At 54.8% G+C, this 20,183-nt stretch overlaps 1 protein-coding gene across 1 annotated transcript in view; it reads left to right on the forward strand.

Moving 5' to 3' along the window:
• LOC120407968 (B-cell differentiation antigen CD72-like) overlaps positions 1-20,183 on the forward strand; it is a 45,491-nt gene that overhangs the window by 12,812 nt on the left and 12,496 nt on the right. Inside the window, exons 2-5 of the mRNA XM_039544380.1 lie at positions 7,348-7,437; positions 8,181-8,663; positions 10,325-10,476; positions 12,468-12,562. Of these exons, the coding sequence (XP_039400314.1) occupies positions 7,348-7,437; positions 8,181-8,663; positions 10,325-10,476; positions 12,468-12,562 (820 nt within the window). The remainder of the gene's footprint in view (positions 1-7,347; positions 7,438-8,180; positions 8,664-10,324; positions 10,477-12,467; positions 12,563-20,183) is intronic.

Genomic DNA, 20,183 nt, shown 5'->3' on the forward strand with positions numbered 1-20,183 from the left:
ACAGACATAAGGGTTTTCCAGTTGTGTCTATTGATAAGTGAGTTCTTGCCAGACAGGATGCTATCAAACTAAGTTTCCTTTTACATCTTCTAGGCTCTTCCCTTTCTCTCGAAGTGATAGGAATACAATCCTGTCCTGATATTCCTAACAGCCCAATAGCACCTTATTTCAATGGGACTAGTTTGGAATGTGAGGATGTGACCATACACTTCCCAGCTTATGGCTGCCTAACTACATCTTAGCTGATGGCCTTAGCCTGTCACAGTAAGAGAAGGCCATTCGACAGACAGTGATCTTTGATTCCTTCTTTTATACCTCTATAACTAGCTAAGTGATAAGAATACACCTACATTCTTCAAGTATAGGCCTTTGCAGACAGGCCTGAATATCTATATCCTAACATTCAGCACCCTCCTAGTGAAATAGTGTTTCCTAATATCCAACCTAACCCCCTCCCCCACTGCAACTTGAGCCCATTGCTCCTTGTTCTGTCATCTGCTGCCACTGAGAACAGTCTAGATCCATCCTCTTTGGAACCCCCTTTCAGGTAGTTGAAAGCAGCTATCAAATCCCCCCTCATTCTTCTCTTCTGCAGGCTAAACAATCTCAGTTCTCTCAGCCTCTCCTCATAAGTCATGTGCTCCAGCCCCCTAATCATTTTTGTTGCCCTCCGCTGGACTCTTTCCAATTTTTCCACATCCTTCTTGTAGTGTGGGGCCCAAAACTGGACACAGTATCCAGATGAGGCCTCACCAATGTCAAATAGAGGGGAATGATCACATCCCTCGATCTGCTGGAAATGCTCCTACTTATACAGCCCAAAATGCCGTTAGCCTTCTTGGCAACAAGGGCACACTGCCGACTCATATCCAGCTTCTCGTCCACTGTAACCCCTAGGTCCTTTTCTGCAGAACTGCTGCCCAGCCATTCAGTCCCTAGTCTGTAGCAGTGCATGGGATTCTTCCGTCCTAAATGCAGGACTGTTGCCAGCACAGAATGCCCGAGGACAGCAACAGTGGTTCGTTGCCCAGTGTGCTTCGCTCCAATAAACACACCAAGGTGGAGAAGCAGACAAAGTTTATCTGAGATCTCAAAGCGGTGCCAGGAGACAGACATGTCTCAGATCAAGCACACACCTACAAGCAGTTTTTCCCTCTTTATACATAACTTCAGCTAAGCATTCCTATTACCCCCACTATCCCCCCTTTTTCCCCCTCCCGTCTATTTTTCTATAGCTGATACATCATGCAAGTAGCAATTACATTAAGCAGTTAAGTCATACTTGGCAACAACCACTTTAGCTCGTTAGTAACTCTTCTGTGAACAGTTATCTTGTTTTATTTCTTTTGATCTGTTATTTTGCCCCTTAGCCAGGAGCAAGCAGGCCTCATTATAGCAGGCCTCATTATTACCTTCTGGTACAGGTGTTGCAACTGATAACCATTCTCTGTTGCTGCCTGTTAGGTCGATTAAAGTTCAAACATGGAAAGACTTTGGTCAGACATGGAATGACTTTAGTTCATTCAGGCCTAGTATAGGAAGGCTTTATTGACACTTATGGTTTTCCACCCTCCTGAGTTACCTAGGGTTATGCCTAATGACACCAACAATTCCCCCCTTTGAGAATACTCAACAAACTTTTGGCTGAGTTTTCTCATACTTTGAGGACAAAAAGGAATTAAGCTCTAGGGAGCTGGGGTTATTAATGAGGGGGTATTCAGTTCCACATTCATCCTCCCCATGGACCCGGCAGGATTCGGTATGTGGGAGCCCACCCGCACCCTAATCGGTCCATATGCTTGGAAGGAGCACTGTGAATGTCCACACTCCCATCCAGAAAGTGTCCAAGTATGTCTTCATGACCACAGATCAGATGGTTCCTGATGTGTCTGTAAGGGCAGTGGGCCAAGTCTGGTGCTCAAGATCACTCAGAATGGCCATCAGCTGGTCATTCAGGAAATCCTGAATTTCTAAACATACTAGATCCCACTGCAATGCCTTCCCAGCCTCAGTGATATTCAACACCATCTCTGTCAGTAACTTCTGGGTCATAGAACTAAGGGTGGAAATGACATGTAACTCACCAACTCCAGCCTGTACTTGGGTTAGCTGAGCTCCAGAAATAAGGCTAGTGGCCTTTTCTAGTTGGCCCAATTTCTGATCATGTTCTTGGCTTTTAAGAATATTCCAAATGGCTGCTGCACTAATGGCCCCAGCCCACAGGGATCTGGTCAATTCCCTCTTCTTCCAGAGGAAATAACCCAGGATCTCTGTTGTGCTAATCTAATGGCAGCCCCTTGTGAGCAATCTGGGTATGTAAAAGTGATCTGAAAACTGGATAAGGGCAATGTCACTTAAAATCCAATTAGGGAGGGCAATACATACTGAAGGATTTACCCAAAACACAGGGCGCAGCCTGTAGAATAAACCCCAAAATCCAATCAATACCACATTCCCAAGCATGGGTCCCACAAATTTCTTCCTGCCAGTGTATAATTCCTTGGGTTTCTTCACCAGGGTCAGTTCTCAATGTCCTTTCTGGTCAGGAATTCCTGGACTTTGGCAATGTCAGTGGAGTGAGTGTTTCTTCTAGAAAAGTTCAAAGGCACAGTAGATCTGTCAGTGGACAAGGGAGAGGTTAACTAGCACGTCACCTTGTCCTTTTTCCCTGCTGTCCAGAAGGCACAGTAAAACTAGAAAAAGGAATAGGCTAATCATGAGTAGGAGAATCCTCCTGAGGTGGAGGGGTCTTTTTGCAGTAAGAATCATGGGTCCAGGCAGTCAGTCTTTGGCACTTCACAGCGGTGTTGGTAGTCAGCAGGACTTAATAAGGGCCTTTCCAGCGTGGAGCCAAAGCAGTCTTTTGTTGGTGGACCTTTACATTGATCCGGTCTCCTGGTTCCAAGGAGTAGCAGGGCTGCTAGGGTCTTTGGGTAGCGCTTCTTTACCTGTGAGAAAAGAACCTAACACATTTCATTAGTGCCTGGCAGATCTCATAGCTGTGTGGGCAAATTCAAGCCCCCCTTTTCTTGGTTGTTAGCCAAGTCTTAGCTGTGAGCAGTGTCCTTGAATGGGGCCAGCGCCTTATCCTTAGACTGAGCATGTTAGCTATTTTTTTTTCTTAGTTAACTCGTTCTTTTTCCTTTTCCCTTCTTGGCTTTTTTTTTAACCTACAAAGGAAACTTTTACTTTTTACTTATACACCTTTTGTTAACAATGCACACATACACATTGCCGTTATACAGTACATTAGTCTTATTAGTCAATGTATGCCACATATATCCTTCTACTAAAATAACCTTATTACAGAGCTTTGGAACAATAAGCCAGGACAAGCACACCCACTTTGATGAGTTTATTCAATACAACCTCTAGTCCAATAGCTTCCCACCATCCCCAGCCCTCTGGCTAGAAATCTGAGGTAGTCAGAAGGATCCCATGTACAATATGGGGAGTGAGTTAACTTTTCATGTCCTTGCTTCCAAAGACTGTTAGTATGCAAATTTTAATAACAATTTTCAATTAAAAGATTTGGCCAATGAAGTTTCTTTCTTTTACTTAAGGAAATGTATTAGACTTTAGTATATCACATTTTTTGATATATCCAAACACTTTGTATTTTAAATTGAACAAAACAAGTATCTGCATTCCAATCCAACTCTTCCACTTGATTTCAAACCAGACTATCCCATGAAAATATTAAACAAAACAATTCTGGCCACGAGACAAACACCACAAGACAGAACATAGAACACAAAACATAATTTCTATTGTTCCAGTAAATGCATGGTACGTTAAATGCTGTTCAGCTGGCATCAGTTTTCTCTGATTATCTGAAAGACAAAAACAGAGGTCTACCCCTTCTTGGCAGTCAATCATCGCTTAAAATATACAAATACCCTTGTTGATTTCAGGCAAAACAGGGGAATTACCCCATATTTTTTGTATGTGTTTTATAGGCAGCCCAGGTTTCAGTGGCTTCTACCTTATCAGTTAGATCATTTGCATTAATACAGATGCTTTCTGGCTTGCTTTTTACTTTTAACTCCTGCTTTTAAACACTGAAAGAAAACATCACCACTTATAGTGCCTTAGAGCCTAATAAAATTTCAATTACATAGCACTATATACATTCTTTGGATAATTCAACTAAATGGTTCATAGCCAAATGATTACAATCTAATAATTTCTTTACCTGAATTTATTTACAAACATTTCAAAGACACCAAGAACTTTTCTCTTTAACATATTTACGAAGTTCAACTGCTGTTCCCTCCAGCAACTACAGAGTTAACTTCTCACTTCTTCCTTAAATCACTTGCTTGTCTTCCAACAGCCACTTTTATTAACTCAAATCACCACTTTAAGTATCCTCTTGGGTATTTGAAATCCCCATGCTTACACTTACTTACTCCTTCCTTTCACTACACCCTCAAAAGTTTCCAACCTGTTTTCCAGTCTCTCTGTCTGTTGCCTGCCCGCCTGGGCCCGATCCTGCTTTTCTCGCTGAACCGTCCCTTCCATGGGCACCAACTTGTTCCACTACCAGTTTAGCTAGGAGGGTGGGCTTCTCAACTAGCCCCCACCCTTCTGGTCTTTTCCCTAAAACATTTCTACTCACAAGACTATCCGAGTCCTCCCTTCAGCAAAGAGCGTCGGCTAGTCTCTGGGAGACGGCACCGCTTACTCTGATTGCATCCAGTGAGATGATCAGACTGTCAGTAGCCCACACAGAAAGGAGAGGGGAGGGAAGATGGGTTCACACACTCCTAGACCCAGGCAGCTTCCTCGCCGGACGATGCCAGGCCGAGACAGCCCACCGTGGGTCGGATCTCCTAAAGATCCACTAGTTACCGGGCTTGCGTTAGAGCAGTCCTGATCACGAGCTTTCGCTTCACAGGGTACTCTGGGCATCTTCCGGTAACAGTCACTCACACTGGTATACACACACACACACACCAAGGCCATTATTTCCTATTACCACGATGCATCTTATCTTGCTGCACAGTCAATAAGTTCAGATTGCGTGAGCCCAACAGAGACAGACGTCCCCACGGACAGTTCTCCTCCCAGTGCAGCTCTGGGGCATATGATGGGGGATTTTTACAAGAGCTCTCCTTTACAAGGCCTCAGTATCAGCTAGAGAGCCAGGAAAGGTGGCCACTTGAAGGATCGTGTTGTAATTAAGTGATCCTTCCAGTGGCCACCTTTCCTGGCTCTCTAGCTGATACTGAGGCCAGTCAACTGTACAGAACCTTTTCAGTTTGCTTTTAGTCAATGGATCTGATTCAAACACTTTCCAATTTGTCAGAATGCATTCTAAGGGTGTACACTGTGCCCTGCCTGTACTCTGTCCCTGCCCCATACTCTAGGGAGACACTGGGCATCCCCAGGTCTTAACAGGCAAAAGTCCACACCATTGGACTGTTCCTACCTTATCCATGGGACCGGTTCCCCACCGTCGCCCGCAGCCACTTCTCCACTACTCGAGCGTGTTGCACCGTTGTGTCTTCCAAGGTCGGCCTGACGCGTCTCTGCCGAGGCCCCCGGTAAAGGCACCGGTGAGCGGTGGGTGTCGGCTGTGACCATCGTCCGCCGGCCATTGGAGGAGTCTGGGCAAGGCACAATTTGGCCTCGAGCCCACCCAGGGACGCCAAAACTGTTGCCGGCACAGAATGCCCGAGGCAGCAACAGTGGTTCGTTGCCCGGTGTGCTTCGCTCCAATAAACACACCAAGGTGGAGAAGCAGACAAAGTTTATTTGAGATCTCAAAGCGGTGCCAGGAGACAGACTTGTCTCAGATCAAGCACACACCTACAAGCAATTTTTCCCTCTTTATACATAACTTCAGCTAAGCATTCCTATTACCCCCACTATCCCCCCTTTTTCCCCCTCCCGTCTATTTTTCTATAGCAGATACATCATGCAAGTAGCAATTACATTAAGCAGTTAAGTCATACTTGGCAACAACCACTTTAGCTCGTTAGTAACTCTTCTGTGAACAGTTATCTTGTTTTATTTCTTTTGATCTGTTATTTTGCCCCTTAGCCAGGAGCAAGCAGGCCTCATTATAGCAGGCCTCATTATTACCTTCTGGTACAGGTGTTGCAACTGATAACCATTCTCTGTTGCTGCCTGTTAGGTCGATTAAAGTTCAAACATGGAAAGACTTTGGTCAGACATGGAGTGACTTTATTTCATTCAGGCCTAGTACAGGAAGGCTTTATTGACACTTATGGTTTTCCACCCTCCTGAGTTACCTAGGGTTATGCCTAATGACACCAACAGGACTCTGCACTTGTCCTTGTTGAACCTCATCAGATTTCTTTTGGCCCAATCCTCTAATTTGTCTAGGTCCCTCTGTATCCTATCCCTACCCTCCAGTGTATCTACCACTCCTCCCAGTTTAGTGTCATCTGCAACCTTGCTGAGAGTGCAGTCCATGCCATCCTCCAGATCATTGATGAAGATATTGAACAAAACCGGCCCCAGGACCGACCCTTGGGGCACCCTGCTTGAAACCGGCTGCCAACTAGACACGGAGCTGTTGATCACTAACCATTGAGCCCGATGATCTAGCCAGCTTTCTATCCACCTTATAGTCCATTCATCCAGCCTATACTTCTTTAACTTGCTGACAAGAATACTATGGGAGACCATATCAAAAGCTTTGCTTAAGTCAAGGAATAACACATCCACTGCTTTCCCCTCATCCACAGAGCCAGTTATCTCCTCTTAGAAGGCAATTAGGTTAGTCAGGCATGACTTGCCCTTGGTGAATCCGTGCTGACTGTTCCTGATCACTTTCCTCTCCTCGAAGTGCTGTCTGTGGGGTCCACGCCCGGCTGGCTCAGGAATCAGGTGGGAATGACCCAGCACCTGCGGTTAGCACAGACCTGCCCTGGGGCGCTCCCCTGCACTCCAGCAGCTGGGCTGGCCCCTGGGCAGGGTGTCCCTGTTCCTGGTGGGGATGGGCACTGAGTGGGGGAGCGTGGCTGGGGGAGGGAGGAGGCCCCAGCTGGGCTGGCAGGAGCATGGGGCAAAGCCTGGGTGTGTGGCCCATGGCACGGGCAGGGGTCCGGCACCCCCCCGGCTGCCAGCCACGCACTGTGGGGGAACTGGAGCCGGTGGCCTAAGCCTGGGCTGTGTCCCTGCGGGCCCCACAGCACTGGGAGCTCTCCCCTGGCTCCCACTGCCCTCCTGGGGGGCCGAGCCCCATTGCCTGGGTACCCTGAGGGGGGAGCTGGCCGGGGGGTTGGGTTCCAGGCCCGTTGCCCTCTCGGGGGAGGAGGGGAGGAGCTGGTGCCCAGGGCTCCCCTCGTTAACGCAGCCGGTTCTCTCCCGCAGAGCCCAGGTGGAGCACGCGGTACCTGCCCCTCGGCCTGCTGGGGACCTGCCTCTTCCTCCTGGCCACCACCATCGGCCTGGGGGTTCGCTGTGAGTAGGGGACCCGGGCTGTGGGCACCCGCCAACGCCACGCCGGCCGGGGAGAGAGGGAGGGGGCTGCGTGTGGGGAGTGATGATGTGGGGGGCCGGGGACCCCACGGAGAGCGAGGGGGGCTCAGGGCGCAGTGCGGGGGGGTGAACCCGAGCAAAGGAGAGTTCAGGGTGCAGCTCAGGAAACCTCCCCAGCAGCAACACGGATCCAGCTGGGGAGCCATGGGGGGCTGTCCTGGAGCAGGTGGGGGTGGGGGGGGGCTGTTACCAGGGAGATGTGGGGGGCCCAGTCCCGGGGCAGGCATGGGGGGGGCTGTCACTGGGGAGCCATGGGGGGTGCTGTCAGGGAGTTCTCTCTGGGGTGGGACCCATGGGGAGAGGAGTGGGGCCCTGTTACTTGGGCCCCCTACCCGCTGCCCGCCTGGCACCCGGTGCCCCTCGCGGTGGGTTCGGAGGCTCCCCGCTGGCTGTAGCACCCACTCGCCTGCCAGCTGTTTGAAAAGCCCCAGCCCAGCGTTCCCGAGGCTCCGTCCCGCTGCTGGAGGCTCTGGCATTACAGGGCTGTTCTCCACGGTCGGGAGGGTCCCCGTCCCCCTGGGGCCCTGCAGGGGTAGATGAATGAGCCCAGTGCGCTAGCCGCCCTCCCAGCCCTGCCCTCCCCTGCTGGCATGTGCCCGTTGACCTGTGCTGGAGCTCGTGCGTCCCTGCGTCTGGCCCAGGCTCACGCTGTCTGTCCCCTGCAGACTGGCAGGTTTCCCAGCATCTGCAGCAGGTGTCCCGAGCGCACGAGGCAGAGAGCAGCCGCCTCTCCCAGCAAGTCAGCACCAAGGGGGCGACCCTGGCGCAGACGGCGAGGGAGCTGGAGCAGGCCAGGCAGGAGCTGGGGCAGGCCAGGGAGGATCTGGACCAGGTGAGGCAGGAGCTGCAGCAGGCCAGGCGGGAGCTGAACCAGGCGAGGTTGGAGCTGGAGCAGGCCAGGCGGGAGGTGAACCAGGTGAGGCCGGAGCTGGAGCACGCTAGGGAGGAGCTGAACCAGGCCAGGCGGGAGCTGGAGCAGATGCGGCTGGAGGAAAGCAGCACCAAGGAGCAGCTGCAACAGCGAGAGGCCACGTTAAAGGGAACGAAGGAGGAGCTGGCGAGGGTACAGGAGGAGAAGAGAGAAATTAAAGAGAAGCTGAAGCAAACGGAGAGCTCCCTGTCCAGCATCTGCCCCTGCGAGCAGACAGGTACTGCCTTCCCGGGGCGGGGGTCACTGGGGTGCCCCACCTCCTGGCAGGGACAGCTGAGCCCTGGGGGGGAGAGGGGAGCACCCAGAGCCAGGGCCGAGCTAAAACAAGCAGCTCTGGTCATTCAGGAGGGGCAGCTCTTCCCCCAGCTGCGCTGGCCCCTAGGTCTGCATGGTGCAGGGGAGTGTGTGTGTGTTGCGGGGTGGGGGGCACTGCTGAAGACGAGACAGAACACCCCGGGTGGGGGGCACTGGCCGGTTCCATGGAATAACAGTTGGGACGTGAACTCGCTGTCCTGGCCCAGTTCCAACCGGCTCCCCTAAATCCCCCTGCGGGTTCAGCTGTTAAAGACGCTGCATCCCACCCCAGAGGTGGCTGCATTTCAGGGGTGCATGAAGCAAGGCCTACACTTGGCTGGTCTAACGGTTTATGTGTAGAACCAAGCTAGGGCCTTGGAGAAAAGGTGCTGGCTAAATACAAACTATGAACATGATCATTAGTCAGCCGAGATCCCACGATTCAGCCTGGCGAAGCGCTAACACCTGGACTAACTGCATTCGGAGTGGGAGTGCTGCTTCTCCTGCACCCCCTGCTCTCCCTGCCCCCCGCCCCGATCTGCTGGTGCTCCTCAGACCCGACTTGCAGCCCCACAATCCAGGGCCAGGCCTCTCTCCCACGTGTTCAGAACTGGGCGACGTGTGTAAACAGCCCATGGGGCCCAGCACACAACGGGCCCATTCACCTTTGGGATTTTTTTGCAGCAGACATTCACACAGGGCAGGTTGTCACATTTTGTGCCCGTGATGCTCTCGGTGCTTGGCCCACCCCAGGCAAGTAAACTAACCCAGGCCTTAAAAAATGAGATCAGCTTCCCTGAGGGTGCCACTGCCCCTGCCAGTCCTGGCCCGGCTCCCTGGCAGGCGAGCTGGGCGACTCTCCAGCCGGGGCCCTGCACCCTCACCAAGGGCAGAATCCCAGCCCCGAGGACGACGCGCCATCGCAGACAGCCTGGGGCCTCCCACACGGGCAGAGCAGGGCACAGGGAGGAGGCGGCTGCCAGGTGACAAGGGCAGCGAGTCGCTGTCTGCTGACACTGAACAAGGAGCTCTGTCAGAATGAGGGAAACGGCTCAGTCTGTCTGCGCATCACTGCCCAGCCTGTGCCTGCTGCCTGCCCAGCCCTCCGGCCAGAGCTGTAACGGAGCAATGCCCACGTCCTCCCGGTGGCTGAGCCCCTGGGGCAGGGGAGAGCGAAAGGCCAGGGAGACGGGGCTCATTTACCCCACCAGTGAAATGCTTCCCACAGAGCCGCAGCGGGGTCGGCTGGGGCTGACGGTCGCGGTGCTGGAGGGTTCACACCTTTGGAAGGGCGAATCAGGGGCTGCAGGACACTCTGGGAAGGCGGGGGGCTCCCCTGAACCCCGTGAACAGTTACACTTGTATCTGCGCCCTGGACTCAGCTCCCAGCCTGCCCCAAACCCTCGAGAACCTCCCCACCCCCCACACCCACAGCTCGGAGCAGCTCCTGGGGCAGCCGTGAGTCTGGGGGAGGGGAGCCCCTGGGGAGGGACCAGGTCTTCTTTGTACAGCTCAGGGCATGAACCCGTTAGCTGCACTCAGGCCAGGACAGCGTCTGAGCTTCTCCCTCCGTCTCCCCTGCAGACTGCTGCCCGGCAGGCTGGGTGTTGTACAGAGGAAAGTGCCTGTTCGTCTCGAAGGAGAAGACGACGAATTGGGAAGAAAGCAGAAAAGAGTGTGACCGGCAATCTGCTCAGCTTCTTATTGCCAAATCCTGGGACAGGGAGACAATGCTGGTACGGTACATGCACGGCCGGTGTGACCGCAGCCGGAACACCGCGTAAGGGGGGGGGGTCCCCATGCTGGGGGGAGTCGGGGTGTTGGCAAACAGGCGAGGGCTCAGAGCAGGGCAACGGCAATGATCCAGGGGCTGGAGGAGCGTGACCAGCTCACCTCCTCCGCTGAGCAGCGCCCCCACACCGCCCCTGTCTGACAGATCTGAAGAACTCCCCTCCCTGCTCCCTCTAACAGTCCTTGCCAGCTGTACCGCGTTCCTTGCCGTGGCTCTCCTGACTTTGTCCCTAGGTGCTCGCACTATCCCCATGCACTGCCCTGGTGCCGTGCCCTGCCCTCCAGTCCCTGTATTTGTCCCTAGAGCTCCTTGTGCAGCCACGTTGGCCTCCTGTGGCTCCTCTTCCCTCTCCTCTGCGTGGGAATAGCCCCTAGTATTACAGCTTTTAGGAACTGCCAGCCCCCTTCGACTCCTTCTCTTCCTTCCACAGGACCCTGCTGTTTCTCTGAGTCCATAGAAATCCCCCTTTCGGAAGCCCAGTGTCCTGGTTTTGCTGGTTTCGTGTTCTCCTTTCCTTAGGATCTTGAATTCCATCAGATCATGGTCACTTTCTCCCAAGCTCCCGCCCACCTTCACCTTCACAAGTGATTCATCCCTGTTGGTCAACACCAGATCCAAAATGGACGACCCCCTGTCACGGAGTCCCCGGGCGATGCTCTGGAACTGCTCCCCACAAAGCCAGGCAGGACTCTGGGGAGCCTCTGGGTCCTCTCCCTTGGAGCAGACTGTCTCCAGGCAGGGGCGGCTCCATGCCCCAGCACGCCAAGCGTGTGCTTGGGGCGGCAAGCTGCGGGGGGGGCGCTGTGCCGTCGCCGCGAGGGCGGCAGGCAGGTTACCTTCGTCGGCTTGCCTGTGGGATTCTGATCTGGGGCAGGAGGTTGGGGTACAGGAGCGGGTGCAGGGTCTTGGAGGGAGTTTGGGTGCAGGAGGGGGCGTGAGGTTCAGGCTCTGGCCGGGAGGCACTTACCCCAGGCGGCTCCCAGCCGGCGGCGCAGCAGGGCTCAGGCGGGCTACCCTTACTTCTGCGCTGCTCCTGGCGGCAGCGCTGCCTTCAGAGCTGGGCAGCTGGAGAGCAGCGGCTGCTGGCCGGGAGCCCAGCTCCGAAGGCAGCGCTGCCACCAGCAGCAGTGCAGAAGTAAGGATGGCACAGTATGGTATTGCCACCCTTACCTCTGCGCTGCTGCCTGCAGAGCTGGGCCCTCAGTCAGCAGCTGCCACTCTCTGGCTGCCCAGCTCGGAAGGCAGCAGCGCAGAAGTAAGGGTGGCAATGCCATGACTCCCCTAAAATAACCTTGTGACCCCTCTGCAACTCCCTTTTGGGTCAGGACCCCTAGTTTGAGAAACTCTGGTCTCCCCTGTGAAATCTGCATAGTGTAGGGTAAAAGCCCACAAAGCACCAGATCGCACGATCCGTGACACATTTTTCATGGCCGTGAATTTGGTAGGGCCTGCAGTGGGTTGATGACTCGACCTCTGAAAAGTAAGTATTTAAGGGGGCCTTTTTGTTTGGACTAATTCCATCTCTGTCTCCTTTCTGCACCTTTCCCCATCACATCTGTTGTTCTAGGGGTATCGTGACATCCTAGGAACCGTCACTCACTTGTCACGGCTGAGCTCCCACTTTGGGGAAACTCATGGGCCCAGTTATCCCAGCAGGTCCCGGCAGGGAAAGTACCCAGGGGCCTCTCATTTCTGGTGGGCTGGGGTGAGTGGGATCCAGTACAATGGATAACCAATAGCAGGGTGCGCTGGAAGGATGCTGTTAGCTGCCCCATACCTGGGTACCTGGGTAAACCCACTTCTGGAGCAATGTGATCGTGCTCACGGGAACATCCTTTTCTCCACCAGCTAATCCTTTCCCTGCAGTGCTCTGCTTCTTCACAGCTGTCACTTGAATGCAGGGCTGGCCCCATTCTGTAACTCTTGTCTTCCTAGAATTTTCTGAGAAATACTGATGTGCAGTATTGGATTGGACTCAGGAAAGATGTGAATAAGGAAGCGCAGTGGATTGATAATTCACCCTTTGAAAAGTAAGTACAATATTTATTTCTTCAGATAGATGCTCCATTTGCTAACCAGTGGCACCATCCAAAAGAAACAGGCACGTTAGTAACTGTAGCTAAAGCCACTGATTAAAGTGCGCTGGAAGGGTTAGTGGCTTCCGCGTAATGGAACCAACCAGCCTGCAGTTCCTCATGTGGATGCTTTGCCAGAGGGGAATATTTAAAGCAAGTCTGTGTGCTCGAAAGCTGCCAAATAACAAGTTTCAAGCAGTTTCAAGACCTCTGAGTAAATTCTTTACCCGTAGTGCCCAAGAGTAAGTGAGGTGATTTACTGGGAGGCCAAGGGGAAAACCACAGAACAAATGAGTGTAAAACACAGCTCCAGATGTCAGGACCATACTGAGGGGCGCTGGCAGGGACGTGAAGAGGAGACATTTCTTAACTGTCTCTGACCCAATGCTGGGAATCTGGGTAACAAGCCAGAGGAATTGGAAATTCTCACTGATGAGAAGAATTTGGTATAATTGTCATCACCGAGGCCCAGCGAGATGAGTCGCAGGACGGGGATGTTATACTCACTGGTTGCAGCCTCTTTAGGAAGGTTTGTGGGGGGGCACTCTGCATTACAGGCAGCATCACCTGTTCTAGAGGTCCTGCTAACTCAGAAGTGCAGGATCATGCCTATGGCTGAACGTGCTGACAAAGCCCAGTGGCTGTACTGGTGGGTCTGTTACAGACACCAAACCAAACCCGAGAACAGAATGGGATACTCACTAACCACTTGTCTGTGACGTGGGAAGAAAAACTGTGTTATGGGGGACTTCAGTCTGGGAGAAGTGCGGGAGGTCTCCTGCAGCCAGTCGTAAAACCTCATTTAAGTTTCTAAACATAAGTGATAATATTCTAACACAACTTGGGGTGTTTAATAGGCAGCAGGTTTAATACAAACAAAAGGAAGTAGTTTTTCAAACAACACTTGTGGAACTCTTTGCCAGAGGATGTTGTTGTCACGGAGTCCCCAGGTGATGCTCTGGAACTGCTCCCCACAAAGCCAGGCAGGACTCTGGGGAGCCTCCTCCCCCTCGGAGCAGACTGTCTCCAGGGCAAGAAGCTCCCACGGCTTCACCTCCTGGGTCTCTCCTTGGAGCATTCAGCATCCTCTGCCCCTCCGTGCGCTTCCCACAGCGAGTCTGCCCAGGAGGGGCCTGGGGAAGCCACAGGGTCCTGCCCCCCCACTGCGCAGTCAGACGTGACTCTCAGCCAGCCAGTAACACAGAGGTTTATTTGATGACAGGAGCACAGTCCAAAACAGGTCTCGCCAGTACAGACAACAGGACCCCCTTTACTTAGGTCCATCTGGGACCCCAGGGAGTCCACAGCCCCGCTGGGAGGCCTGAGCCTCCTCAGGGCTCCCCTCCATTTCCCAGCCAGCTTCCAAAAACTACCAAACCCCTCCAGCCCCTCCTCTCTGGGCTTTGTCTCTTTCCTGGGCCAGGAGGTCACCTGATCTCTCTGTCTCCCACACCTTTAGCATCCCCTGGCAGGGGGGGGAAGGGCCTGGCCATTAGTTGCCAGGCGACAGAGGGTCGGCCAGAGCTGAGCCCCCCACCCAGTATTCAGAGGGAACATTAAAATCAGCCCCACTTCGTCACATCTCTCCCCCCTTCGAGACCGAACTGAGCGGGGTCACTTAGGCCAGTGACCTGGGGAAGTTCGAACCGACCAACGTTCCCATGGATGCCCCAGCATCCCCGTCCTCATGGGGGAAGAGTTACCCCAGGCCCTTCCAGTTTCCTGCCCCCCTTTAGGTTGGGGGTGCTGCATGGCACCTGTAGTCTGCAGGTGGGAAGGATGATGCGGCCCATGTCCTTTCCCCACCCCAATACCCCTGGGGTTCAAGCTGGGCTGGGGGCTTCTCCCTGCATTCCAGTCTGGGGGGCTGTGATTCGGGGTCTCTTGGTTCAGAGCCCCCCTTTTGACCCTGGCCCCCCTCTGGAAAGGCTCCTCTGTGCTGGGTGTGATGGAGTAGGGACTGTCTGCATGGGGGATGGGAGAGCCGGGGAGGATTTTAGGTGAGGGGCAATACCTGAGCCTGTAACCTGAGCTAGGCAGGGTGGAGGGGAGGTCAACACCTTTGCCCGGGAAGCTGGACAAAGGCAGGGAGCCGAGTGGAGAGGGTTGGGTCAGTTTCGGTTTGGGGCTGGGGGGTGCAGTGCAGGGAATCCCAAGCTGGGAACTAAGCTCCCTCCACCCCCTGAAGGACCAGCTTGAGGGGTCCTGACTCTGCCCACAAGCTCTGCTGTAGCCTGTGTTCCTGTTGTCCAATAAACCTTCTGTTTTACTGGCTGGCTGAGAGTCACTGAGAGCCCCAGGAAGAGGGGTGCAGAGCCGGACTCCCCCACACTCCGTGACAACTGGTGGCAGCGGTGGGATCGACTGCATCCCGTGGACGGCGCTTCCTGCAGTAAGTGACTGGGGAGCAGTAAAACGAAGGGACGATTGTAGGGGTGATTAAACCCTGGGAGTGTGGGCCCAGTGAGAAGGACTTTGCAGTAACAGGGTCCCCCGGGGGATCACAGCGAGCGATCCCAGGGGCGGAGGAGGCTGCAGCTCGACCCTGGCAGGGAGGTGGTGACCTCAAGGACTGGCACACTAGGGGTCCCCCTGGAACCCGTGGGGAGCGGGGAGCACCCAGACCTGTGAGTGGCCAGCAGGAAGAGGTTTGCCAAGTGACGTAAGTGCGACCTGGTGGAGCTGTGCAAGCAGAGGGGGCTGCGCAGTGGGAGGCTCACCAAAGACCAGCTCATTGCCCAGCTGGAGGAGGCAGATCGCTTGAATGAACTGATCCCTGTCTCTGAGGGAAGCAGCCTGGCGGATGCAGCACAGGCACCAGTGTCTGTCTCAGCTGGGAGTGGTCAGCCGGCGGCTGAGGGCTTCCCCAGACCCCCCATTCCTATGCCTAGCGGGAGGGTGAGGAGGAGCCCAGTGACTACCGAGGGCACCGTGACCCCCTCGGCCAGCAGGGGATCCTCCCGGCGAAGCTCACCCCCCAGCAGGGGATTGTCCTGGTGACGCTCGGCATCCATGGAGCGCAAGCGGCTGGAATGGGAGAGAGAGATAAAACTGAGAGTGCTGGAGGAGACAGAGAGAGACAGAGGGAACATGAAGAACGACAGCGTCATCATGAGCTGGACCTGGAGAGGCTGGGGGACAGCAGGCCCCGGGCGGCGGTGAGTGAGGGGGGGCCCAGGCCGGCGGGGAGTGAAGGGGGGCCCAGGCCGGCGCGGAGCTTTGATAAGTCCATCCTGGCCCCGCGCAAGGAGGGGGAGGACATGGGTGACTTCCTGGATGCCTTTGAGACGGCCTGCGAGCTGCACCAGGTGGATCCTGCGGACAGGCTCCGGGTTCTCACCCCCTTACTGGACCCCAAGGCCGTGGCATTGTACGGCCAGCTGGGAGAGGAGGAGAAAGGGAACTACGAACCATTCAAGCAGGCTCTGCTGCGCGAGTTTGGGCTGACCCCTGAGATGTACCGGGAGAGGTTCCGGAGTCAGGATAAAACCCCTGAGGTCTCCTATCTGCAACTGGCCGTCCGCATGGAGGGGTACGCCAGCAAGTGGGCAGATGGGGCCCAGACGCCGGGGGACCTGGTTAAACTGCTGGTCCTGGAGCAGCTGTATGAGCGGTGCCCATCCGACCTGAGGCTGTGGTTGAGGGACCAAAAGCCGGAGAACCCACGACATGCAGGGCGGCTGGCCAATGAGTTTGTGAAGAGCCGGTTGGGGGGTGGCAGGGAGGAGTCCCAAAGGAACAGGCCCGTCGCAACGCAGAGAGAGAGTCATCCTGAGACCTCCCAAAGGGGGAATAGGGAGAACCCCTCCCAAGGGGAATGCCCAGCACCAGGGACAACCGACCGGTTGTGACGTTATTGATATAAATTGGGACCATATAGAACATGGGTTGCAACCAAGGTCCTGCAGTGGCACCAAATCTTAGATAAGGGGGGTCATCTAAGGTGTCTAAAACCAGATTATGGGTTGCTGGTTATAATTATGCTGTCTATATGTCTGTATCATTTGTAGTTAAAGTTATAAGTATTGGCTCTGTAATGTCTATAGTTTGTATTCTGCTCTGCCTCTGGGAAGTGTCCCAGACAAGCTGATGTTAGCCCGGCATAGCTGGATTGATGGCCCATTAAAGGGCCATCGGCTACACAATTGACCCATGGAGAGAAGGCAGACACGCCTTGTGACTCAGCAAAGTATGCAGGGACTGGCCCATGTGACTCTAGGCTCCATTTTGCTGTAAATTTCCACAGTGAAGACAAAGGGATTCTTACACCTGGAAAAGTCTATATAAGGCCAATGCCTCATCTCCATCTTGTCTTCAATCCTGCTTCTGACCTCTGGAGGGACTTTGCTACAAACTGAAGCTCTACACCAGGGACTGAGGACCCATCCCAGCGGGGGATGCATTCCAGAGACTTAAACTGAACCTGCAGTTTACTCCATCACTGCTGCAAGCCTGAACTAAGAACTTTGCCATTACTGCATGTAATTGATTCCATTTAACCAATTCTACCTCTCTTCTCTACCTTTTTCCCTTTGTAAATAAACCTTTAGATTTTAGATTCTAAAGGATTGGCAACAGCGTGATTTGTGGGTAAGATCTGATGTGTATATTGACCTGGGTCTGGGGCTTGGTCCTTTGGGATCGAGGGAACCTTTTTCTTTTATTGGGGTGTTGGTTTTCATAACCATTTATCCCCAGGACGAGTGCACTGGTGGTGATACTGGGAGACTGGAGTGTCTAAGGAAATTGCTTGTGTGACTTGTGGTTAGCCAGTGGGGTGAGACCAAAGTCCCTTTTGTCTGGCTGGTTTGGTTTGCCTTAGAGGTGGAAAAACCCCAGCCTAGGGCTGTGACTGCCCTGTTTAAGCAATTGGTCCTGATTTGGCACTCTCAGTTGGGTCCCGCCAGAATCGCTCCGTCACACCGGTTCGAGGGGACCAACGGGACATGAGTTGCTATCAATGTGGCCAGAGGGGCCACATACGGTCCCAGTGCCCCAGGCTCAAGGACAGACTGAGCAGACTGACCCCCCACCGGGTTAACTTGGTAGAGACCCAGCCAGATGAGGGGCAGCGTTCGCAGGAAAGGGGGGCTGGCCGCGTACCACCTGCGAAGGAGGGAGGGGGGCCCCGGGTTGACCCCTCCGAGGGGCTGGATGCTCCCAGCCCTGAGTTTTTGGTTTACAGGGTGGGCACGGGGCTGCCCCTCCGGAGCGAGTGCCTTGTTCCCTGGAGGTAGACGGGAGGGAGGTCACTGGGTACTGGGATACGGGCGCAGAGGTGACGCTGGCCCGGCCCAAGGTGGTGGCCCCAGATCGGATGGTGCCCAACACCTACCTGACCCTGAGAGGTGTGAGTGGGACCCCATTCAAGGTGCCCGTGGCGAGGGTACACCTGAAGTGGGGGGCCAAGGAGGGCCCCAAGGACGTGGGGGTGCACCCACATTTGCCCACAGAGGTGCTAATGGGGGGGGGACCTCGCGGACTGGCCAAGCAACACCCGGGGTGCCCTGGTCGTGACCCATAGTCAGAGTCGGCGCAGGGCACTGCGCCCTGACAACGGGGAAGGTACTCTGCCCGAGGCGCAGGACCCTGACCCGGTGGGGAGGGAACGCCCAGGGACACGGCTCAGAGAGGCTGCGGCCTCAGACCCAGCCAACAGGAGAGAGCAGGTCCCCATCCCTGTCCCAGCTGCTGAGTTCCAGGCCGAGTTGCAGAAAGATCCCTCCCTGCGGAGGCCAAGGGACCGGGCTAATCTCAGTGCGGTACAGACCATGAGGAGAGGTTGCAAGGAGAGGTTCCTGTGGGAGAAGGGGTTCCTGTACCGGGAATGGGCTCCCCCCGGGGAAGTAGAGTCATGGGGGATCAGGAGGCAGCTGGTGGTTCCCCAGAAGTTTCGCCACAAGCTCCTGTACCTGGCCCATGACATCCCCCTCGCTGGGCATCAGGGAATCCAGCGCACCAGGCAGAGGCTGCTACAGAACTTTTACTGGCCTGGGGTCTTTACCCATGTCCGACAGTATTGCCAAGCCTGAGACCCCTGCCAGCGGGTGGGGAAGGCCCGGGACAAGGGGAAAGCAGCTTTCAGGCCTTTACCCATCATAGAAGAACCTTTCCAGAAGGTGGCCATGGACATAGTGGGACCTCTCAGCAAGGCGACCCGGTCAGGGAAGAAACACATCCTGGTGGTGGTAGATTTCGCCACTCGCTACCCCGAGGCGGTGGCCTTGTCCTCTACCGAAGCAGACACTGTGGCGGATGCGCTGCTGACCATTTTCAGCCGAGTGGGGTTCCCCCAGGAAGTCTTAACGGACCAGGGGTCCAACTTCATGTCTACCCTGCTCCGGTCCTTGTGGGAGAAATGTGGGGTCCGACCCAGCTGGGCCTCAGCGTACCACCCCCAGACCAACGGGCTGGTGGAGAGGTTCAACGGGACGCTAAAGATGATGCTAAAAACATTCATGCACCAGCACCCACAGGACTGGGACAAGTACTTACCTCACCTGCTGTTCGCGTACAGGGAGGTACCCCAGGAATCTACTGGGTTTTCGCCTTTCGAACTGTTATATGGAAGGCGGGTAAGGGGGCCCCTGGACCTGATGAGAGACGAATGGGAGGGGAAGGCCGCTCCCGATGGAGAGTCGGTGGTGGAGTATGTCCTGACCTTCCGGGAAAGACTTACCGAGCTCATGGGCCTGGCCAGGGAGAATCTGGCCCGAGCCCAGAGGAAGAGGAGGTCTGGTACGACCGCACGGCGCGGGCCCGCGCCTTCGCCACCGGGGATCAGGTGATGGTTCTCATCCCCGTGAGGAAAAACAAACTCCAGGCTGCCTGGGAAGGGCCCTTCAAGGTTGTCAAGCAACTAAATGAGGTAAACTATGTGGTGGAGCTGTCGAACCGGGCTCATCACCGCCGGGTGTACCATGTGAATATGATGAAGTCATACTATGACAGGGGGAATGTGGTGTTGGCCGTGTGTGGGCACTGGGAGGAGCCGGGGGATGACCCTCTAGTGGATCTATTCCCAGGGACAAAGGCTGGCTCCCCCCTGGAGGCGATTCCCCTCTCTGATCAGCTGACCCCGGCCCAGCATGCTGAGATCAGATGGGTGCTGCAACTGTACCGACAGTTGTTTTCCAACCAGCCTGGGCGCACTAATTTGACTGTCCACCGGGTGGAGACTGGGGCACACACCCCGATACGCTGCTCCCCTTTTCGGGTTACCGGGAAGACTGCCCAGGACCTGGAAAGGGAGGTCAGGGACATGCTGGCTTTAGGGGTGATCCAGCCGTCCGCCAGCCCCTGGGCCTCCCCAGTGGTGCTGGTCCCCAAGAAGGACGGGTCGATCCGGTTCTGCGTGGACTATCGAAAGCTCAATGCCATCACCGTATCTGATGCCTACCCCATGCCAAGGCCTGATGAGCTCCTAGACAAGCTGGGAGGCGCTCGGTACCTCACCACCATGGATCTTACAAAGGGCTACTGGCAAGTGCCACTGGACGCAGATGCCAGGCTGAAATCGGCCTTTATCACCCCTCTGGGGCTCTACGAGTTTCTGACCCTGCCCTTCGGCCTCAAG

This window comes from Mauremys reevesii, linkage group 6 (genome assembly GCF_016161935.1).
Source record: "Mauremys reevesii isolate NIE-2019 linkage group 6, ASM1616193v1, whole genome shotgun sequence".
NCBI lineage: Eukaryota > Metazoa > Chordata > Testudines > Geoemydidae > Mauremys > Mauremys reevesii.